Here is a 24,928-nt window from a genome sequence, read left to right as displayed (position 1 = left end):
GGTATCAGATCAAGTTGCAAACAATCTAAAAATAAAAGATCAAATATAACTGATACCATATAGTTTTTATGTTTCTCTGTTCATTTGATGGCCTTTTGTTTAAGCCCTTGACCTTAACAGATTTTGAAATTCATCTCACGTGTGAGCACAGAAAATGGGAGAACAGCTTCATTCTTGCTGTTAGAGGATGCGTGTGTAGAATCTGAGTGCCTTCCAGTTTAGCAGGATAATCCCAATCTCTGGTGATACTCCACAGGTATAGGAACAATGTAAAGAATGCTTCTCTGTTTTTCCCACATGGTTATATTAATTTCAGTGTAAATCTCTGTATTTTTTTATGGAGCAGTTTTGAGGAAATTTCAGAAACAGAGGAAAAATTTAGAAATCAAAGTGATAAGAATTAGGATTTTGTTTTTACTGAACAGCCGGTAGATCTCAGCTCTGAGTGGCTGAACTAGAATTCATCTTTCATTTTTTGGTTTTCCATTGAGTACTTTGGTAGAAGGCTTGTAAGATAATACAAATATCTCATATTTTAGTAAATACTGTGTAGTGGCTGAGACAGTTTCATTCTTTGTCTCTTTTTCAAGTTTCATTGTCACAGTCTGTTAGCAATTTGTTGATTTTAATAACAAGAACAGATACTCAAAACTTGTATATTTTAACTTTGAACAAACTTTTCCTACTTGAAAAAAAGAAAAAAGTTGAGGGAAGATGTCAGATGTGAAACTGAGTGTTATTACTTTAGGTAGTTTAATATTTAAGGTCTTTATTATTATTTTTTTTAATGGGTGCTTTCCTGTTATCTTTGTCTGCTCATCAAACATGCTATATGTTAATTCTACTACTGGGCTTTGAACAGAACCTGCTTTGAGAGTCATAACATTGGATAGCTATATTTGTCTTGAGTTAGAGCTTGCTCTGTCCCTGGATTTGTGCCAGAAACAAAGAATTATGGAACCTGCCAGAGTCTTGGGCCTGTGTTATTTTATTTCCCTGGAGATGTTTATAAGGCGGCTGTTGCTAAACTCCAGATCCATTAAACTGCTGAATCATTACATTTCTTATAGCAGCCAGCTGGCAAGGATGTGTTTCCAAGCACTCATGGTCAGGTCAGCTCAAAAATACCTCCTTATGTTTATTTGTATAAAACTTTGAAGGATGCCACAAGGTACAGACTGCAACATGTAAACGGAGGCAGATTTACAGAAAAAGCATCAGCAGTTTTTTAAATGTGAACTTGCTTTTGCTGCTTTCTAGCTGCGCAGAAGAAGTCTCTTTGTGCCCTGCTGGGGCAGTTTGACTTTCGGTGGAGAAGACTGGTTTGTTATCCTGACCACCCAGACTAATGTTAAGAAATGCCCTTTTAGGGCATTTCAGGGATGATGCCAATTTTTTTTCTGTTCTGCTCAAATGACTCACATGTTTCTTAATTGACTCATCTCTAGGATACATGTTAGAAAGAAGGGGACATTTTAAACTGCAACAAACACTGCAGTTGTTTGAAAATATATTTTTATTATGCATAGAAATAGTTTTCTTGGAGGCAGTGCTCCCCCCAAATTACATTGTATTCCAGCTTTGTGGCTTTACTGTTATTTACAGGGAAGACTGCTTGCTTGGGTCTGTCTGTAATTCTGGTTTGATTTGTAGTGTTTTTTTGGAGGGTGAAGGGAAGGAGAGAAAATAGGAAGGGGGGGGGGAGAGGGAGACAGGGGATATTGAAGTATACTTTCCATGAAGGAAGTGTTGCTTTTCCCCTTTTCCCTGTCCTTTGTTTTTGCAAACTGTGGAACAAAACCTCAACAGGAGAAATGCCTATATTTTCATTGTATTGTTTCTCTCAGCCATAAATTTATAATTCAGGAGATGCTTGCGCTGTTTTTAATGTTTTTCCAAAATGATTTCTGCCTTCATTAGATCATGTTTAATATTAATGCGCAGCAATTGCTTTTGGCAAAACTAGTGCTTCACTTCCAAACTGCTTTGCAAAAAGAATAAAATGCATATTGTTTTTTAACAGATCTAGCCTATTTTCTAGTGACCTTTCCCTAGGAAAAAAAAATCTGTAACATAGTATGATATATGCAAAAAACAATGTTTAATCTTGTATTACCTATTATACATTTATTTTCTCATTGCTTGTCAGCAGACAAAGCAGCCTCCATCATGTTTTCAGAAACCCTTCGGGAGTTGCACCAGCACTCAGAGAAGTCTATAGGAGTTTTCTGAGCCCATGTATCTCTTTTACAGCAAGTACTTATGAGGGAGCACATGACTAAGCAGACTACTGACCTTTGGCCAAGCAAATATACCTCATGTTAACTGGTGTTTTTTTTTTGTTTGTTTTTGTTTTTGTTTGTTTTTTTTTTTTTTTTTTTTTTCCAAATAGCTGGCATCTTATGCTTCCCAAAGATGTGTAGGATGTTTGGGAGAAGTGTGCCTTTTTTTCTTTCCTGTTGATGAGCATACTGTTAAAGAATGAAAGAATGTTGATATCTTATTAATTTGAAAAGTCTCTTTTTCTTCCTTGCACCCTTTTAGAAAAGTTAACAATTGCAAGCATTACAGTATTGCTGTGAAAAGGGAGGGAAAGAGGAAGAAAAGAGGGGAAAAAACCTTTTAAAAAGCTTTCTAAAATATCTTGAGTTCTTATTTCAGGGTGACTGCATTTTCTTCTTACATTAAATAATAAATCCCCAAATTTCTAAGTTTACTTTGCTATTTGAAGACACTGTCCCCAACCAAAATACATAAAGAGGTCAGCGAGGAAAGGTTGAGGCTTCCAGATAGATGCTGCAGTACAGTGCATTTCTAAATACTTTCTACTTTTACATTTGTACAGTAATGTTTATGCCTTAAAAAGGTAAAATCAAATCCAAGGCTTTACCTTATTGTTAAAGAAATGTAGAATTTTCACACAACAAATGCACCTGTTCCCTACAGGAAAGCATGATAGACTGCGGCAGTTTATCCTGGATTCCTAAAACAGTGAAATATAATAACATACTAACAAATTTTTTAAAATTTGATAAGTGCTAACCTATATAATATTTTCTAAAATGTATTTTAGTTTTTACCTGTTTACTAGAAAAATTGATATCAGTAACATGTGATGTTATAATCGTATCTGTGTTGTGCAAATTTTACTGCCTTGTGATGTGAAATTTATTCCTTGGATTAATACATCAAATAAATATAGCATAACTGAATTATATATAGAGAGAGATATATATGTATATATTGAGATTATTTAATCCACCTAAGATTTCTATAGTAAAGAGGTGTATATTTGGCATGTCAAAATTCATTACTTGGTGCTTTATGGCATATGTACCTATCCTTATAAAACACTGTTTTCCTGTCAGCCTGGTGAGACTGGAGATGGTTATGTCCGTTCTTGGCTGTTTGCCAAAGACTCAACATTTTGGGTTATAAGAACTCTCTTATATTATTGCAGTGATTTTTCTCATTGACCTGTCATGATGCAATGTGATCATACTCTTGTTTGAAATCCCTATGTACAGCATAGTAATAAATAATTTTAATGCTGACTTGTAAGATTTTATTATCCTTAATTTAATGTGAGTAATTGGGAGTGAAGGCTGTCCTTGGATATATTAATAAGTGGGATCTTAGTCTCCAAGGAATGAGCAAATGGCTTTAGACCTTCAGCAATGTCAGGAATATTTCATGTAGCAATAGTGGTCTGAAAAGAAAGCAAATTCACCTCTGTATTGTAAAAGCTACCAATTATGAAGAAGTTATTTATTGAACTGTATTTCTTTTAACCTTTAAAATTCTGTATATCATTTTGTGATGTGCTTTTTTTCATACGTTCATCGACAAGGATTCAGCTAGAGTCAATTACGCTGAAATGACCATCATCTTGTGTCACATTGTATTTCTTAGCTTATCCCTATTGCCTTTTGTAACTATTTAAGTATAAGCAGTTTAATTTATGTGTGTTCAGCTGATGGTATATCTCCTTATTTTGGCATATTGCCTGTTTATGATTGCTTCGTTGGTATGTCTGTAGAATAAGGCCGGCAATGTGGTTTTACTGTTTCCAAGCATCCCAGCTCTTGATCTAATGCTTAGATGAATAAGTCCTTACAACGTAATGCTAGATGGCTAGTGGCCATGCTGCAAAACTGTACTGGACACACACAAACATGCTGCATAACCATGACAGTATTGGAAGTAGCCATGTAGTTGTAGCATAGATCCTAACAAGCTGCCCAGTTCAGATCTTAGAAACTCTCTTCATGTTAGAAAGATTATTCTGCTTGGAAAGTATTTGATATCCAATCCAGTTAACTCATTTATGGAAGCAAACTCCAAATAGGAAGGAAAGGATAATGTAAACATTTTTGTTTCTGTGGTATTTCTTCAGTGTTAACAGGAGGTATTGATTTTTGCCTTTCAAAATTTCAGGAAGCATTCTCTTCAAGTGCATGTCTTCAGAGGCTGACACAATTACAGAGCAGCAGGAGGAAGTGCTGTCAGTTCTAGAGGAAAAGTTTCCAGATCTTCCCCCACGAGAGGAAATTATCTCTGTTCTCCAGGATACTCGGTTTAACCCTCAAGGTAATCAGTTTTTTAGATATTTTACAGATTTTGTGAACCTAAGCAAAACCTGAGCAAAACTTGGCTGCTTATGTGTTGTAAGAGTAGCAGCAGCATGCTTTTCAATGACATTTATTGGGTCTATTTAGCCTTGAGAAAAGACGACTGAGAGGGGACCTGATCCAGGTTTATAAATATCTGAGGTGTGGCGGCCATAGTGGTGAGGCCAGTCTCTTTCCAGTAGTATGTGGAGACAGGACAAGGGGAAATAGACATAAGCTGCAGCATAGGAAGTTTCGCACGAATGTGCGTAAGAACTTCTTCACGGTGAGGGTGACGGAGCACTGGAACAGACTGCCCAGGGGGGTTGTGGAGTCTCCTTGTCTGGAGATATTCAAGTCTCGCCTGGACGCCTACCTGTGCGACCTGGTGTAGGGAACCTGCTTTGGCAGGGGGGTTGGTCTCGATGATCTCTAGAGGTCCCTTCCAACCCCTACAATTCTGTGATTCTGTGATTTACTTGTAGTTACATTTAATTTTAAGTTAAATGGCTTAAATTTTTAATCATGGAATTCTGATTTCTGAGATTCTGAGAAACTAGAGAACTTCTAGATGATTGCTTTTATTGATGACCAAGCACTGGCACAAGTTGCCCAGAAAGGTTGTGGTATTTCCTCCTTGAAGATCTTCAAGAACTGCCTGAACCCATGGGCAGTCCTAGGTTTTCCTGTAGGGTTTCAAAGATCCCCTCCAAACTCAACTGTTCTGTGATTTACAGATAAAGTAAACACTAAATTATTTCATATACTTGCTTTACAAGTATAAACTAGTCAGATATTTTTGTAGAATCATATTTGTAATACAAAGACTTGGAGGTTCTTGTGGATAAAAAGTTTAACAAGATGGCAGTGCACACCTTAAGCCAGGAAGGTCAACTGTACCCTGGGCTGCATCAAATGAGGGATGGGCAGCAGGGCAAGGATGGTGATTATTCCCTTCTGCTCTACTCTCCAGAAGCTCCATCTCGAGTACTGCATCCAGCTGTGGTGCCCCCAAAACAAGGAAAATGTAGAGTTGTCCAAAGGAAGCCGTGCAGATGATCAGAGGGCTGGAGCAACACTCGTATGAAGAAATGCTAAGGGAGATGGGATGTTCAATCTGGAGAAGGCTTTAGGGAGATTTAATTGCAGACTTCCAGAAGTTAAAGTGAGCTTATAAACAAGAGGGAGACCAAATTTTTAACGTAGTCTGATTGTCATAGAATCATGGAATCTGTTAAATTTGGAAAAAAGCACTAAGATCATCTAGTCCAACTGTCAGCAAATCACCATCATTCCCACTTAGACATATTCCTAAATGCCACATCTACACATTTCACCTTCAGTGCCCCGTGAGCCTTCTCTTCTCCAAATTAAATAATCTCTGTCCCATCAGTCGCTATAGACCCTTCACAGACTTTGTTGCCTTCCTCTGGAAACTCTCTTGCAGTTCTCTGTCTTTTTCTTAATGAGGGGCCCCAAACTGAACACAATACTCAAGGTGCGGCCTCATCAATGCTCAGTACAGAGGGTCAATAACATCACTAGTCCCTCTGACTGCAGTATTTCTGATATGTGCCAGATCTCATTTGGCTTCTAGGCCAACCTGGTCACACAGCTGGTTCATGTTCAGATCCTTTTCCTCACTGCATCTTTCCGCTACCCAGTGCCTGTAGCATTGCATGGAGTTGTTGTGACTGAAGTGCAGGGCATGGCACCTTGGTCTTGTTGAATCTCACACAACTGACCTCAGCCAATAGATCCAGCCTGTCCAGATCCCCCTGTAGAGTTTTTAAGGCCCCTTTCAACCCAAGCTATTCTGTGATTAATTGAGACTCAGATTCTAGATATAATTAATATTTTAGGCCATGTCCAGGAACTGTGTTGCAGCTACCTACCTGTAGTAAGAGTGGATTTTATCTTGTGAACCTTCCCAGATGTGTCAAGATGTCAACTTCTAGGGCTCTGTACAAGTGGAATGACTTTGACTGAGACAAAAGAAGTAGTGGAAAAACTGTAATTTTTTCATTTACTTGTACTAGAAATAACTGAAGATATTTTGACACATTTTCAGTGATCAATACTGGAAATATTTCAATACAATATTTGATAACAGGATTGTGAAGTTATTCTCTGAGAAGCTGAAGAAAATTCGCATAATAACTGCCACATTTTTTACTATCTTCATTCAGTGCCATCTGCTACTAAGTTGTTAGCTAAGAGTGAGTACTGAACTACTAAGATACTTTTCTGTAAGATATATCAGGTAGCTACAGCACCTGTGCAGACTTGCACTGTTTTTTTCACTGTTATCTGCCTGCCCATTTGCTGAATCCTCTCACCTGATTTCATTCAGTCTAAAATAGTAGCTAAGGACAAAACATGAGATGCTTTTTCCTTTCTTCTTCATTTTACTGAGATCACAGACTGAATTAGTTCAGGGCTATAAGTTTTTGGATAGTTTCCTGATGTTTATACTGACATTAGTTAAGACGCCTTTTTTTTTTTTTTTTTTTTTGGTTTAGTTTCATAGGTACTGTTTGCTAGGTATTATGAGGTACAAACATCCATATGTCATAGCATTTGTATTTATAAAGTGCCAATGAGTTTCTGAAGTCCTTTGAAGACACTGATTTCTGCTGAACATTTTACCTTATGTACCTGCTATTTTAGGTTGTGTTTGGAAAAATTGGCAAAATAAAATAAAATTAAAAAAAAGAAATTCTGATTTCATGCAGATATTAGTTAAGTTGAATTAATGAATTCAGTTATTAAGTCACTTACTTGAGGCACACTGGTCTGTGCCCCCTAGTAAGTCTATAGGGTACATACAAATATTTTTAAAAGGACAGACTCATAATGCCTTCAGATTTTTAGATATTTTACAGATTTACAGATTTACAGTAGATTGAATGCAGAATGCAGTACTTGGACTCTATACAGTAGTATAGTAATGCAGTAGCTGCACTTTATGCAGAAACAGTATTAAGAGGATTCATTTATTTGGCTATGAGCGGGTATTTGGATCCCTCTGAAATATCAGTCATGCAAACTCATTTTGGATATTAACTAGCAAAGCTTTTAAAGTCTGTGGACATTTTTTTTCCACTTTACACTGGAGTAAGCGTCTCTAACCTTTGTTTGTATAGCTATGTGGCTCCTTCGTATTTTGGATGGTATATTACACCTGTGTTTCTAGATATGATATATTTATTATGCAGCTTTTTAAGTCAAGCATCTATTATTGAAGAAACTTAGTCATGCAGATTTTAAATACATTGTACTTAACTGTGTTTATGTGTCGTTTTATACTCCGAAGCAATTCCAGTTTTTCCTCTGCAGTTTTACTCTCTAGTTTCTGCTGATAATGTGAGCTTCTGTTTTTATTGTACACGTATATCCAGGAAGTACATTTACTGTTTGATTTACATAAATCCATTGGTGGTATCAATTTGTAAAGAAAGCCAAAAAGATTGAATAGCTTTGTATTTTACAAATGCCATAATATTCCACACACACTTTTCAGGGTATTATTCCAGAAATATTTCCAGTGACGTAAGGATGATCTCTGTATTCCTTTATCAGTAACTGAAATTCGTTTAACCTAACAAATGTGAATGTTCACATAATTTCATTTCATTGCAGGACACTTAACTCTTCATCCTTTGTTGTTTCTGTGCTTTTATTGATTGATATATATATATTTTTTAATCTGTTCCTCTCTTAAAGAAATTACCTGGAAATGTTAAGCATTCAATATTAGCATTCATTTAATATTAATATTCTGGTAGAGTGTCCTGAAGTACAGAAGTCACAGAATTAAGGCTCAAGCTGTGTTTTTAATTAATATTGCTGTATCTGTTCAGCTATGAGTGTCTGGATGTATTGAAATTCTTTTTTTTCTGACACAGGTATAAGCATTGAGGAAGCTATGGTGAAAGATCTCAAGGAGATTTCAGATGGAGAAATCAAGATAGCAATTAGCACTGTGCACATGACACTAGAGGTAAGAGAAAACCTAAATAGCGTAGTTGGTAAATAGCCCTAATGCATAAAGAAAGAGCTCTTTAACAAAGATTTTGAAATCTTTTGCATTTTTTTAAAATATATATTCCTTGTATATGAGCAGAATAGTCACTAACTTTGGAAGAGCAGCTGTTTGTGATCTGACTATGAGTGTTTTGCTTCCTATTAGTCAATTCCATGGTGTATAAGACAGTGGTACCAGCAAACCGCAGGCTTTGGGCAGTCTGGAGCTTTCTAGTCACACTTCAGTAGGGTTTTGTCCTACTTTTCACTTATGTTGTGCTGTACAATTTACGTATCTGGTCTAGCATTTCCTCAGCTCTTTGAAAGGAGAGAGTATCCTTTTGTTCCTTACACTCTGAAACTGTGTGTCCCTGTAATAGCCTGAAAAAGGCTGCTTGTATTTTTTTTCTCAACCAGTCCCAAACATTTTGCAACTTCTTATAGAAAACTTCTGTGATACGTTTTGTGTAATTATGTAAAGATAATTGGTGTTATGGATGTCTGTACCTGAAGTAGATATAAATTGTTCTAAAAAGGATTGTTAATTTCATTGTCTAGTTTACATTTTCTGCCTTACTGCAGTTTATTCAGGCTTTTTCTGAACTTTCTTATTTACAGTATTTGATAGTATGAGACATTTTTAATTTATTAATTAATTTATTTATCTGTTGAGGATGATATGGTCTCACTGTGGTAAAGTGGGTAGCTTGCAAAAATGTTCTGTGCTGATTATTTCACTTAGTATTGGAAACATGGTATTCATAAGGGAACTACAAACAAAACTGTCCAGTTCAGTGTTGCATTTAGATTTTGGTTATGATCTGAGCTGAGAATATTAATCTTTTGTTTTATGAGTGTGCCATGTGGTTAAATTAATTGAAGTCTGTGCTAGTTATGTTTCTATAAACCCTGTTTCTATTACCTATGATACACATTTCATATTACCTGTGAAAATATTTTCTAGGCTCTGTATTTTATAGGGAAGGAAAGGATAGTAGCTAATAAATCATCAGTTGTAAGTTAATACAGTTATTGAGTGCTATCACATAACAATATTCACACATGTAGAACACTAAAGGCAGACCCCTATTCTCAACAGTTTCTTTTGAAGAAAGATGTGAATGCAGAAACTAATAGTGCACTGCAATGCTTTGTATGTCAGTGCTGATGTTACTCAAAAGTGTGCGATTTAGATCCATTTTCTATTGGCTTACTAGTTGTTAGCTGGATGATGTTTAAGTGTCCTGAGAAAGGAAAAGCTTTCAGATGTTGCTGGAATAGGAAGTTGTGGCAGGGGAGTGTTTAGATTTCAATGAGAATTTGTGTGAAACTTTGCATTTTTTTTTGATAACTACTTTTGGATCTTGTCTTCAAAGATCTGGGTGACATTAAAGCTTGTAAGTTGAAATCAGACTTCTGTCTCTAGTGACTGACTGCCAGAGTATGTGTTACCTGGATTTCATATGCATAGTGGCATTTTTTTTTTAAATGTAGAGGGAAAAAAACAGCATCAAAGCCCATATTACAATTATTTTTGTTGCCCTTTATCATGAAGTTTCCCCAAGTCATAATAATGATTACTCATAAGATATTGTAGCAAAATTCAATGCATGCATTGTAGTTAATTTCTATTACATTATGTTATACCCTGAGAGTATGTTTTGCTTGTTCTCTGCTGGAATTCTCTTGGAAATGAGAAATATCTTCTCAATGTGACTTTCCGTGCAAGTAATTTTTTTCCTGAGAAATGAACACTTACTTTTAAACTGAACTCTATTTTCTGCTTTTGTAAGTCTGCTACGGTGGACTAAAGTTCAGGTTTCATGCATGATCACTTTAGTGATCCTGAAGTTCAAGCTAAATAATACATTTGTTGGACTGAGTCCTTGATCTTTCATGAAAATTTATTCTATCTTCTTGCAGAACTTGAGATAATTTTAGACAATAGAAAAATCAAATTCCTCCAGTGATAATGAAGGCAGTCCACTGATAGTAGGGTAAACAGTCTATTTGATACCACCTACTAGTCCAAACAAATTCAGGATAGTACCAAGTATACTGGCTCCACAAGTTTCCTCTTTGTGGCTTTATGTCATAGAGAAACTCAAAGTGACTGAGCAACTTATGAGAACATAGGAAATTTGGATGTTTGGAAGCACAGTGGATCTGCTCCCCAGCAGATAGATAGTCTGATTTCAGAGATGCAATTTCACTTTTACACTATTTTTTAATAGTAGTTTGACATGCAGCTACGCTGTTCACTTGTTCTAGTTCATATGTATATAGCAAAAAATTGTGAGAGTACACATAAAATGCACAAAGCAAGGATCTCAGACTCAACTGGTGCACATAAAACAAGTGATAGATAGGCCATTATGTGTTGTTATGTGAATCACCAACATGCTTGTTTGAAGGTTTGAACCTTTTTTGTCTGTCTGTAATGTCTGGACCATAGTTACACATTTGGGAACTTTTTTTCTTGTGGTATAAATATAAACATATTTTAAATAACATCAAATTGGCACATGAATTTGTTTTTAATGGTAAAAACAAAACAAGAAGAAAGCCCCAAGTAAACATGTTAACATTTAATCTTCCAGTAATGGAATTGGAAACAAAATTCTCAGTAACTTACAATAGCAATGCTGTGTAGAGATATTTTTCTGATGCCTGTTGTGAGAAGTTAGGGTATGTAAAATAAATGATGTATGGAGCTGTAGGAATGCGACTTTTGCAGACTACCTTATGTCTAAGGAACATTAAACATAGGGTTCTCGTTTAGCAAATAAATAACCATTCATTTCAATGGCTGCATAGTCTGGACTTTTGTGCATATTTTTGCAAAGATGAGAAGAGGCCATTAGGGATTTAATATAAAATAAATCGCCAAGGGGTCTTCTTGTAGTCCTAGTCTTTCTGCCACATGGTGTGTCACTAATGTGCATAAATGGGCTTAAATGAATTTGTTATCTGTATTACATTTGCAGTATGTATATATTTATATATTATTTTTTAATTGTGTTTAAAAATAAAACATTAAATACATCATTTCTGAGAGTTGAAAACATACCATTTGTAAATAAATCAACCTTAATTAAGGTCTTAAAATGTGAGTGTGTGAGATGTGCCTGTAGAAAAATGTGTAACATATACAGCACACAAAACTCAAACATACTTCCATTTGCTTTTTTAGAAGCATTAGGAGGGTTAAGTTGTCCCCTTATAGGACTGCATAATGCAGTCAGACGTGCATTAATGTAAATACCACACTCATATTTAAATGTCAGAATGCAGTGTTCTGGAGGATGGTGGCTGTTATGTTGATGCCTCAGGTCAGACTAAGTACCTCGACTGCAGTGAGTATGATCCAAGGTGGGGAGAGCTGAAGCAGACCTGCTGAATTCTCCGTTGCAGTTATTTCTTCATCTTCAAAGGTGTGAAAAGAAACTGGTAGGAAGAACCTTAGATTAAGAGCTTCTTAATGGATTATAGTGATTATCAGGATTGCATGTAGTTTTAAATTAAGACCAGATTATTTCCAGGAGATCATATGAGGATGATATGGGATTTAGTGCCCCTACTCAGAATGATATGTCCATGTGAAGTCATGGAATGTGTCAGGCAAGATATATATATTAAAGTCCCTTGTGACATGAAAAAGAAAGTGAACTACTAAAATTTGCCAAGACAACTTTATTTATCAGTGAGTCCAAATCAACCTATGATTAAGCCTATGTTATTAAAGTATATTTGAAAGATGTATTTGATTATTTCCTTCCGTGCTGCTTTCATGACTCATGTAGTAAATCAGAAGCATCAGTATCACCTCTTGTCTGAGGTATACAGTTCTGCATACAATACCAGTTCTGCAATAGAGTGTGTGTTGATTTTCAGTTTATTTCAGTGTCTAAAGAAAAAGACTTCATCTGATAAATTTTATCTGACATTTATTCTGAATTTGGTCTCTGCTATTGTTTTGATCAATCTTGATTCAAAAGTTAATAAACAAAGTAAAATAGCTGTTAGAACGATTAAATGAATAAAGATTCACATTAGCTTAATATACTAACATTTACCATGAAAATGTGCTTGTATTTACAAGTGTATTATTCAAGAAGATAAACTGTATTTTCTTTTGTATTGTTTATGAAATATATTTCTCTACATAAAATCCTTTTTATACATGTTAAATATCTTTATGAAATATGGCTTTGTTACATACATATATCTCAGCTAAATAAAGCAATATCTGTAGTATCATTATTGAACTGCATTCCTGACCTCTACAAAGCTGACTAATTCATCATTTATATACTCTCCTAGTTCTTGTCAGTAGCATTTCAGCTCAGCTGTTCATGGGGCATAGACACTGACAGCGGGAGGTGCTGTTTTGAGAAATGTTCAGCATAAAAATAGTTTTTTGTGTTAAATACATTATAGTTTTACTTATGTTAATGTAAAACATAACTTGAACACTTAATACTTTAAGATCTGGCCATAATGCATTAAAATAAGGAGAGATAATATGAATAACAGCAATATAAATATTACAGAAAAGTTAAATTTGCTTTTTTGCTATTTAGCCTTTTTTTTTTTCTTTGCCTACTGCGTGGCAAACAAAGTAGTGTAGAGCATTAAACTGTTGATCCAAGATTATTAAATTATTAAATAATTCAAGCTATAAGTAAAATAATGTTTTGTGTTTGCTGGTGTTAGTGTTACTGCATAAGACCGCAGTTCTATCCGCACAAAATGACAGATAGATATAGAAGAAGCAAATATTTTTCTTGATGACTGCTTTTCTATTTTTCATTATGAAATTTAGAAAAAACATACACACACCTGTAAAATAATGTAATTTTTATTAAGAATAGTGGTACTTTGTGCAGAAAAAAAACAGAACAAAAAATTTTCTGTGTCTTGAAATACTCATTTTGACCAGTATGTTTGGCAGATCGTGTACATAAACAATTTTTGAACTGGAATTTAAGTGAATGCTTATCTGTAGTAAACATGATAAACATGATAGCCCATGTTATTCGTACACACCAATGAATTTTATACCTTCTGCTACATATTAGAAGCTCGGTCCTGCAGCACTTAGTCATTTTAAAATGTAGTAATATTTTGGAATCTTGTATTAATTAAATTGATTAGAAGTACTCTGTGAATTGTTTTTTTTTTTTTTCCTCCAACTTTGTGTGCTCTGGTAAAAGGAAAGATCCTTCTTACAACTGTGTGTAACTGGGTATGCTGTGAGCTTGCTTGAAGTCAAATGCTGTGTCTGACAAAATCTCAGGGTGCTAATCTATGAAACACTTATAATATCTTTCATCTAATTTTCTAAGTATAGATGGAACTTACTGATTATCATTGTAAGAGTAGGAAGTATTTGAAGTCTTAGAGAGCTTTTCAGTGTATTGTTCCCAAAAAGTATCTGCTTAATCTTTTTTTTTATTAGTTTTCTTAAGGACTGGGTCTCAGTAAATTGATTCTTGTTATTCATATTTGTGTTCGTGGTTATACGAATAAAACATTCTTTCACTGAAAACTCAGATGTGAAGAGATTTTCCTTTCTCCTGCTTGCATTATTCTTGTGGATTTTTTTTTTTTTAAATAAAGTTACAAACTTCTCCTCACCAATTAGGTTTAAAAAAAAAAAAACACAAAAAACCACAAAAACAACTGAATACTTTCTCTGGTTTAATCTTGCCACTCTCAATGAATTAGAATTTCTCATGTGTATCTGACAGCTGTTTTCCAGGATTCTTACAGTCTCCATTCTATCTGGACACAATATTTATGCTGATGTAAAATAAGATGTTTACTGAGGTCAATATGTTTACCCTAACTGAAAATTCTGGCAGTTGATAAACTGTATCATGCCAGATTGTTTATATTGTACGGTATTTACATTGTAGTGATGGACCATTCAGGTATATATACAACTCCTTTGTGATTGGGAGAATGTTCTCTTCAGTCTCCGAGAAGGAAGTAATGAACGTGAATATGAGATACCTGGTTCTTTCACTCAAGTCTAGGAGGACTGTGTAGTTGGTAGCAGAATACAAAACAATATGTCAGAATTTTGTTTTCCTTGTAGGATAATGTTTCTTCTTTTGTGTGAACAATTATTTGTTGGTTTCTCCCTTTGTAAACAGAAATTTATATACTTGATATTTATTTACTCCCAATTTGGGTTCTTAGAATCATAGAACTGTGAAATCATTGAAGCTGGAGAAGACTTCTAAGGTCATCTAGTCGAAACATCAACCCATCTCCAATATGCCCAGTAAACCATGCCCCTAAATGCCATATCTACCCTTTTTCTTGGAAACCTCTGGGAGTGATGACTCCACCATTTTCCTGTGCAGTGTGTCCCAATGCTTGACCACTCTTTCAGATAATATTTTTGTTTGCAATATCCATCTTGAACCTCCCATGGTCCCATGGTGCAGCTTAAGGCCATTACCTCATCCACTATATGTGTCACTTAGTGATAGAAGGAAAAGAGGTTGGTCAAGCAGGACCTGCCTTTCATGAACTTGTGCTTCCTAGAACTGACCTCCTAGTTGTTCTGAACATACTGTTTGATTTCCCCAGTACCAAAGTCAGGCTACAGTTCTGTAGTTCTGTAGTTCCCCGGATAGTCCTTCCACCTTTTCCTGTAGAAGGGAGCATTGGCAAGTCTCCAGTCACCTGGGACTTCCCTTGGTTTACCAGGACTGTTGATAAACGATGGAAGAGAGTTGAGTACCCTGAGGACTGGTCTTATTTTTAAAGGCAGAAGCAGAGGAGACACTAAGGCCTTTTCCTTACCCTCAGTGTTAATGTTCCCTGCCGCATCTAATAAAGGATGAAGATTCTGCTTGGCCCTCCTTTTATTGTTAATGCATTTCTTCTGGGCCCCTTTTGCCCTTTAGGACTGTCTCAGAAGGGACTCTTCCAACATCTGTTCTAAACAGTGCAAAGTCTGCCCTCTGAAAGTTCAAGGTAGCAGTTTCGCCAGTCAGTCTCCTGATTTCACCAGGAATTGAGAACACTATCATTTTGTAGTTACTCTGTTCAAGACTGTTTCTGTCATTCATATCTCCTAACAGTCCTTCTCTGTAAATAGCAGGTGTAGGGAGGCACCTGTTATGTTAGACTTTCTTGTCTATGCTGTGTTATATTTCTAGCAAACGTCTAGTAAGTTCTTACAAACAAACAAGCAAACAAACAAAAGTAACTACAGCCTTTCAAATACAGAAGTGTAAACATTCAACTGAAATCTTCTTTACTTCTTTATCAGAGAGAACAGGTCAGTATTTTCTGGGCCTGGACTCCACCCTCAGAATTCATAGAACTGTAGAATGTCTTGGGTAACATTTCCCGAGGCCCTGTCCAACCTGGACTAGAGGAGCTGCAAGGATGGATATTCATGTCTTCTCTTGGCAACCCTCTGAGAAAAGAATTTCCTCCTGAGTTCTAATCTAGATCTCCCTTGTTTTAGTTTAAAACCATTTCCCCTTGTTCTATCGCTACTATCAGACCATGTGAAAAGTAACTTGCCCTCCCATTTCTAAGTGCCTTTCAAGTTCTGGAAGGCCTCAGTGTGCCTTTCTTTACTCACCACTGAAAAATCCCTGCTTCCTCAGTCTTTCTTCATAGAAGTAATACACCACCCCTCTAATCTTCATGGCCTCCTATGGACTTCATAGCTTCCACAACTCCATGCATATCTTGTGCTGGGAGTGCAATACTCTAGATGATTCCTCATGAGGGGGCAAAGCAAAGGGACACAGTCATCTCCTTTGCCCTGCTGTCCACCCCTCTTTGTGCAACCCAGGATACTGTTGGCCTTCTGGAATGAGTTTGCTGGCTTATATTTGATAATATAATATATTATAAAATAATATAATATATTATCAAATATATGTCAAATATAACATATTTGATATCAAATATAAAATTGGTATGTTTTCATTGAGGTTTCCTGGATACCAGGCTGATTGTTTCTCCAAATGTTTGCTACAGGCTACAAAAGAAAAAGGTTGAATAGATTTTTTTTTTTTTTTTTTTTTTTTTTTAACATGAAATTAGGAACTGTTGGTAGATCAGCATGCACCTACACTAGGTGTGGATTGTTTTGTCTAGAGAAATGCTGAGGTAAGAGATAGAATAAATAGTCTTTATTCTAATATGTATTTTGTTTCATGAACTCCTATGCTTTAAATCAAAAATCTTGAGTGAGTACTATATGCTGTCTTTTGAATGATTTCATCAATTATTGAATCATTTTCTACTTAAAATGTGTTGGATTTTTTTTGTCCTGATAAGTTTGTTGACTCTTCTTCTATATATAAATAGCGCTTAACGGGTTGTTTCTTAGCATTTGCTATTATAAGACTTTCTAAATAAAGGAACTAAAAATAATTTAGAAACAAAAAAGTGATTTTCCTTTCACATTTCTCAGTTGAGTATTTGCCATATGGGTTGCTCAGCATCACACTCTCAGCAGGTCTAATTTATGGTAAACACACACTGAGTGAACAGAAAAAAAAAGGCAATGAAAATATTAATATTCTCCCCACACCCCATTTTTTTTTGTAAACTAAGCTGAAACATATTCAGATTCAGCCCATCTACTTGTGGCATTCAGTTCTGTATATATTTATTTGCCCCTCAGCTGGGACTTAGCAAAGGCTGCAACACCAAGTATCTCACCACGAGACTGACTTGCTGGAGCAATGTCTGAATTACACCCTACACCAGCTGGCATGCTGCCAGACCCCCAGGCCAGGCTCTCTCCATGATGGGCAGTTGGTGAAAGCATAGCTGCTCTCTTGGTAGCATGGGGAGCCTTAGCTTTTCACTGAGCCTCCACAGGAGGATCACCAGCTGAGTGAATGTCTTGATGCTCTGTTTCACTGCTAGGAATACACTAAGATGGAGATACAAAATAAATATTGGCATGGATTTTTTCTTGAAACTTAAAATCATGGAAATCCTCAGCATCAATATTTTGAAAATCTCCCATCTTCCAGGGCTTCCTCTTGCTGTTGCCTATCTACTTTCTTTCTCTCTGTGAGTTACCTTCTCCTTTTAGTGACTCTGATGCTATAACAGTCCTTCAAAGACTCTTTAGAACACTGTCAGCACTAGTCCTAAGTATGTCTGTGTGGACAATCACTGGAGAGAAGCACGAAGGAATGAGCATGCACCAGTAACCCTAGTGAGCCTTCTCTCATCAATGCTTCCATCTCTGACATTGGGATGGGATATTAAAAATAAGAAAAATTACGTTTGTTTTCTAGTTAGGAACAACTATATTTTACAGTTGTCGAAACAAAAAATCTCCATTACATACACAGATTCAAACTGCAGGATAAGGAAATTGCTGCCATTACAGATGATATTGTAATTACTAATAGGAAATAGATACAAAGGAAAATTATTTAGAAAAAGCCTTGGTTGAAGTCCTCTCCTCTGCTTTATGATACATACGAAAGGCTTCAGTAATGCACATACTTTCCTTTCTGTTTGGATGTTTTCTTTTTCAGCAAGGAGCCTGCACAATCCCATTACAGATCTGAGGACTCAGCCAAATAATTAAAAACTGTGCATGCATCAGATATAGAGGAAAGTGCAATAATCTTTCTTCGAACAATCATATGATTTCCATTAGACAACATTTTTTCAAAGTTGTCAAGTGTTGCTTTACTTGCAACAACTGCAGGTATTTGTTTCAAATAAATATGACACTTTTCTTTGGATCCTGCTAAATGTCTAAGTGATCTTCCCAGGTTGGCAGTGAGATCCATAGGTTTCATGATTAACTTTCATATTGGTTCTTGTAGTAGTGTTGGACTTCTTGTTCAATCTTTTGATCAGGAGTTAACTGAAATGGCCAGTTTTGTTTTTCTGTTTATTCTTGGGTGCCTTTATACTTCTCTAGGATGCTGCATCTTGATCTTCATGAAATAATCTGTAAATACAGATTAGGTGAATAAATAGAAAATACTGGTTGTTTTATGGTCTATTATGAATTCTTCCTTTATTTATATCATTACCCTCATTGTTTACAATGTTCCAGTCAGTTACACTTACACAGATCCTCTGAGGTAATGGAATTGTGGTTTTGGTATAAACAAATATTTACTCAGAAGCCAAACTTCAGTCTCACTTCCTGTGGACTCATAGTACTAATAGTGTAATAGTAAAATCCAAAGGATTTTCAAAATGCTCTGGTGAGTAGTACCATGAAAGTACTCATTTCATTCATTTTTATTTATGCATTAAAATTTCCATGAATATTAGCTAGTTAGGTGCCACTGGTGACTACTGGGATCTGTACACATAATGCTGTGACTATTTAAAAAAATGCCAATTCATAGGGTCTTTTGACAACTGGAAGTAGTTGGAAGGTTGAAGTAAACCAGGCAGTGAGGAGTCCCCTGTGTATTGTACCCTCAGTCTTTCCAAAGTCATATTCTGAACACAATTAAAGTGGCATTTAATCTGGTCATATTTTTGATCCATTAGTAAGTACTCATAAAACAAGCATATTTTCAAATATTCTACACAGACAGTGATGTATCTGTGCTTGATGCCATTGTTCTTCACAAAATGTGATAATAATGTTATATGTTAACATACAAACTGAGTTTGACTCCACAGAAACTGCTGCAAGTGGATAACCACGTATGCTTAAATCTGCTAGGAATGCACTATTTGACCTGTATAAATAGAATTTCTTTATGATTAGGAGTTCTTTTATGCATTATTTTTGCATTGAGTCTCAGCCAGTGTGCTTGTAGAAATAATAGTCCTGGCAGTATTGTGAAATTTGATTTTTTTTTAACCTTTAAGAAAAAATCTTTATCTAATATATTCAAACATTTCAGAAAAAAAATGTACATACATTTCTGTTCTTCAGGTAATTCAAGGGGGCTCTGATGTTCTGCCTTTTCTCGTGTTTTAGTGTAGCTAAAAGAGAAGGTTATGTCTAGTCCAAGCAAGCAGGGAGAAGAAACAGTCCTCTGTGACATCTAAATGATCAGTAAAGAATGATAAATGGTTATTTATTGAGTAGATATTGCATGTAATTGGAAAGAGGATTGTCTATAATTTGGCAGGAGGGTCATGTTGACAGCAATATATACTCATATGTAACTTTTTATTTGCAAGATGTAAGGGAAAGATATAAGCACTTCCTAAGATAGGCTGGGTATTTCATGCCTGCAACTCCATTCTAGTTTCTGATTATTATTGTTGTATTGTAGTGTTTTATGCATAGAATCAAGTGTCTGCAGTAGAAGGAGGTGGTAGTAGCAACTGAAGGAAAGCTTTTAGCCATTGTATGTCTGATCAGAAAGGTGAATGTAGGAGTTAGAGAAGAGGTATGTGATCATGACAGGAGAGAGTTAATTTGGCACAGAACGTGTATGCAGTATGAAAGGTATAGAGTACAAGTTCAACCTAAAGCTAGGACTATCACAGAGATTAGATGACTAACTTGAAAATGTTCCCTTGCATCCTATCACTGATCACCTGTGAGTAGCTCAAGGCTCTCCTTGCTGAAGCATCTTTTCCCAGACTAGGAGGAACATAGGAATTATGAGAAGTGTAGGGCTGTCTCTGCCTATCTGTTGTGTAATATGAGTTTTTTTGCTACATGAAAAATGAATTAGGCTCACTTGATTTTGTCTTTAACTATCCATTTTCTTTTATTCTAAACAATTTATTGCTCATTTCTATCTGTAAGAGTCCATATCTAGATTTCTGATTCAGGTCTTTCTTGAGAAATAACTTCCTGATATTCAGGATTATTCTGAGAGTCTTTGACAAAGGTGTTTTTTTTTTTTTTTTCCTTTGTTTCTCCAAAGCTAGAATTTCTCCTACAGTCATAACTGTATCAGCTAGGAGAGTCATGGTGTTCTAAAGTTTGACTAATGTAATTACTGTAGCACAAGTGCTAAAACTGGCTCAATTACAGTTGGCAGCAAAATCTGTTTCCAGAACAGTCTATCCTGTGTATCATTTGACTTTTTCTGTGCAAGTTTAAAACTATTGACAGTGCAGATTTCAGAGTTAGAAGAACCATTTGTAATTAAGGTCAGTTGAAAGAAAGGGGCTTTCAGAAACAACATAAAATAAAATTCTCCTAGAAATAAGATACAGTCCAGTGCTATTGAGGGAAGATATAATTTTTAGCTAAAGAGTAGCATTGCTGTTGTACCACAGATATAGCCCCCTTGGATGGTACCTACAGTCACATATTTTACAAAACAAAATGAAGGTAATACAATGTATGAAATTAACTATGTAATTCCACATAACAAAGAAAACTAGAATAAAAAATCTCATATAGATACAGGTGACGTCTCATATTAGGTCTTCTTTGAGAGTGTTTCATAGACAGAAAAGCTGAAGCTCTCAGATGATGTGGTTTGATGGGAAAATGCAGAGTTTATTGTAAAATAGCTTATTTTGGGTCAGGAAATAGGAGCTTTGTTTGCCAGAAAAAAAATATATATTGCATTAGTTTTGGGGCATCTGTATAGTCTTTTTGTGTGTGTGTGTGTATATGTGTGTGTGCGGTAGATCTAAAGATATCCCTCTGGTAAAGCTTTAAAAAAAACAGATCTGTTGACCTCGTGAAAAAGTTAGTTATTTGGAATGTTAAATGCAATTATATTGACATATGGTGATAATGTGATAAAGCGTAAGGGTTAAAGGTTGAAGGAACCATGGCTTGGCAATTAGCAATGTAAATGAAACATTCATTATCCAGCATGCTGAGAAGTTGATGAACTGTACAATAAATCTGAGCCCAAGTCACTACTGAGATAAGTCATTTCAGACATAACAGCTTTTATTAGGATTCTGGACATTGTTTTGCATTTTCTGATGAAATATTTTGTTTCATGGAAATATTTTATCCATTAATTTATGTGAAATATGTCAATAGTAAAGATTCGTAAGGCCCTAGGCCATTCTCCAAATAAAATAAGAACCAGAATAAAGATGAAAAACATTGTGAGATGTTGAAACTTATCCTATTTGGAAAGATACTTGATTGAAGGGTACTTGATCTTTCTTCAGTGCATTGGTATTGGTCTCTCTCCAATATACATTGTGTCCAGTGACTTATATTAACTTCTTTTAAGCCATGTTTGTTAAGTACATGGGATGTAGACCTATTTGAGAGATGATGTAGAATATGTTTACGCACTATTTTAAGTCCCACTGAACATTATCAGTCATTATTATGGCTAAGTGTAGTTGTATCTCTCAAAAAATTCTCTGTACTTTTTTTTTTTCTTTCTTTTTTTTTTTTTTTAAGAAAAACTTAATGCTAGCAATGGTAGATTACCTTCTATTCATCAGAGGAACAGTTTAGTATAAGAAGTGCCTCATTTTTTCAACAAAAATAAGTAATGAGAAGTTAGCAGAAACCAACACATAAAAATTGGAGTTAGTTTTCCACTGAGACAAAAAAAATGCAATATTCAAGAAAACGGTGGAAAGATTTTGTTTTGTGTTCAAAACTGTTAAAAATATTTCTTCCTTTGGAATGGTGCCATGCCCATAGCAGGTAGCGCAGTGTATTCTCTGCATCAACTTTTCATTCAATCACTGTTATTAAAAAATTTGCATTATACACAGATACACTGTAGAATAGACAGATGTCTTACTATTAAGACAAAACATTTGAGTTGTTATGTATTAGTGGCTATATATTAACATATAAACTCTGAAGACATGCCATATTTTATTTAGTTTTCATGCTAGTTTCTGTGACGTTTAACTCTTATGGATTGTTAGGAATCCTGGAAAATCACATGATGATTTATGTATTGTGAACCAAAAAATTAGTACTCATTTAATCTCCCCATCTTGGAATAGCTGATACTAATAATTCCTGCTTCAGAAATATGAGGAACAATATTCATAGGCATGAGGTCACCATGTAAGATATAGATATCCATTTGGAAATGGGAAAAATACTGGTCTTGAATCAACATTATTATTATTATTATTATTATTATTATTATTATTATTATTATTATTTTTCTGGGTGAGCCAGTTGAAAGTATAAGCACTTACTCTTAAAGGAGATTAACTCATACACGAGTAAGTAGTCTCTTTCCATTATGGTGCTATTGTGTTGCTAATAAGTGGTAAGAAGTAATCTTAAGGTGATTTTATCTTTTGATGCCAGCTGGTTTGTAAATCAGTTGTGAATTTTACACTCTGGAATCACTGGTGTGTTTATTTCAGGTCCAATTCAAATATAACAAATAGAATTAGAAACAGAATTAGAATTAAAAACAGAAATGACTTGTATTTTACTCAATTGTATTTAAACTGTGCTATCTGTTAGCTTCCCTTTTGTCAGTTGGTGACAAGGTGACTCAGGAGATAAAATACTTAAATTATGACTAGACTGCTTAGATTGTAGATTAAAGGATCTTTTTCTTTTCCTTTTTTTTTTTTTTTTTTTTGCAAAAAAGTATTTGTTTTTTTTTTACCTTTTTAATGCTTCTTCAGATATGGCAACTTCTGCTAATAGTTATTGTCTGCAGAATGGAAGTGAAAAAAACAGAATAAACTAAATGTTAATGGTAGTGTTTGTAAGGTGCTGAAGGGATCAGGCAGAGAAGGACGTGTGTACAACTTCATGAATGCTGAGCCATTCAATGAAAACAAAGTAAAGATTCTTCTTTTAATAAGTTTCCTGATTACTAGAGATATGTAAGTGCTTTTTGGACCTCAGAGATTAGTATTCATAGTAGTAGAATGTGAATTTATAGAGACTGACTGTGGATTAGGCTTGCTATAAGCCAATTCTCTGTGAAAGCATTTATAGTATAGGTGAAAGGTGTCTTTTAGTAAAGTGACTTCCTAACACTATTTGTGTTAGATACCCATTTAACTGTTGTTTTTTTGTTTTTTGTTTTTTTTTTTTTAATTGGTATCTTTCTTACTACATACTAACTTTCCTGTCTAGCAAACCATCTGGAAATGACAGTCCTGACTGGGAATTTTAGATGTAGTTTTCTGCTGTGGAAAATTGGAGCCATCTACTGTCCTAAGAAAACATTATTTAAAGTGTAGCATATGATTGTTTTTTGGTTTATCCTGTATCCCCCGTAGTTCTTCAGTATTTGTTGTTAGTAGGATATTTGTTAATGTGGTTGCAGAATTATTTAGGTCCAGGTGTTTCTGGAAAAATATTATTAATTTTATTACATATGCTGAAAAGCATTTATGCAGACTTCAGCATTAACTGTTACTTACAGATTTGTACTAAATAGCCAATCTGAGAATAAGGAAGAAAGCTAGCTAGGCAAGCAGCCATCTTACAGTAGTGTGAAGTCTAAAAAACTCATTCAATAAAATGAACATCTTTTTTTCTGTTCAGATTATAGTTACCTTCCAATTCTTGTTATGTTCTCTCTCTCTCCACCTCTCTCTCTCTGTTTTATTTATTTATTTGAGTATTGCAGATAGTAAAGTACAGTCCTATCTGAACATGACTTGGTGGGAAAAGGGTCTTAGTTTCCTCTTTCTTCCTGGTTTCATGTTGTCATTCAACTTAGATGTTGAATTTAAACACTGAAACATATTTGGCCATACAAAAAAAACAAAAAAGAAAACAACACAAAACACACACACACAAAACAAAAACAAACAAACAAACAAAACCCCAAACCATCAGTAATAAACAATGGAGAAATCATGCATTTATTTTTAAATCTGGGAGCTCCTCAAGCTTGGAACAATTTTTTGAAGCCTGTCAGGATCTTTTTCCTCCAACACGTTTTCACCATTTCTGCAGGCCAGATTATGCCTCTGTCTGCTGGCCACTTTCCACAGCTATGCCCTCTTGTCTTTTTTAAAACCTTAAACAGGTGTAACTAGATGGAACTAAACAAATAATCATATGTCATCTTGAGACAAAAAATAAGCTATAATCCAGGCAGCTGTTCCTCAGTTGCAGTGAGCTGTTCACAAACAGGAAGAAGAGAGAAAATACGTGTAAAGCTTGTTTGCTGTTAAAAGTGGAAAAATGCACACTAATTTGCATAATTTGTAAAGTTCCTTGTCATTTTCATTACTGTGGTAGTTGGTCACGTCTTCTGCATATATACAAACACATCCAAGGCGAATAAGACAGCATTTATGTGTAGGTTGAACCAAATGATTATAAATGAATTGAGGGATGTCTCCTGGGATTGGACATAAAGGTCTTGTAAACTGAAAATTTTATAAACAAACAGCTGTTGGGAAAATACCATTATGCT

At 35.2% G+C, this 24,928-nt stretch overlaps 1 protein-coding gene across 8 annotated transcripts in view; it reads left to right on the top strand.

Moving 5' to 3' along the window:
* PRUNE2 (prune homolog 2 with BCH domain) overlaps nt 1–24,928 on the top strand; it is a 133,211-nt gene that overhangs the window by 36,549 nt on the left and 71,734 nt on the right. For all 8 annotated transcript variants that reach the window (XR_014880599.1, XM_085213898.1, XM_085213892.1 and 5 more), the window contains 2 exons: nt 4,438–4,590; nt 8,519–8,613. Coding sequence is in view for 7 of the 8 variants with exons in the window: in XM_085213898.1 (XP_085070024.1) it covers nt 4,438–4,590; nt 8,519–8,613 (248 nt within the window). In the remaining variant the exon portion in view is untranslated. The remainder of the gene's footprint in view (nt 1–4,437; nt 4,591–8,518; nt 8,614–24,928) is intronic.

Source organism: Meleagris gallopavo, chromosome Z (assembly GCF_905368555.1).
Source record: "Meleagris gallopavo chromosome Z, MGAL_WU_HG_1.1, whole genome shotgun sequence".
Taxonomy (NCBI): Eukaryota; Metazoa; Chordata; class Aves; order Galliformes; family Phasianidae; genus Meleagris; species Meleagris gallopavo.
This window is presented reverse-complemented; position numbering and strand designations above follow the sequence as displayed.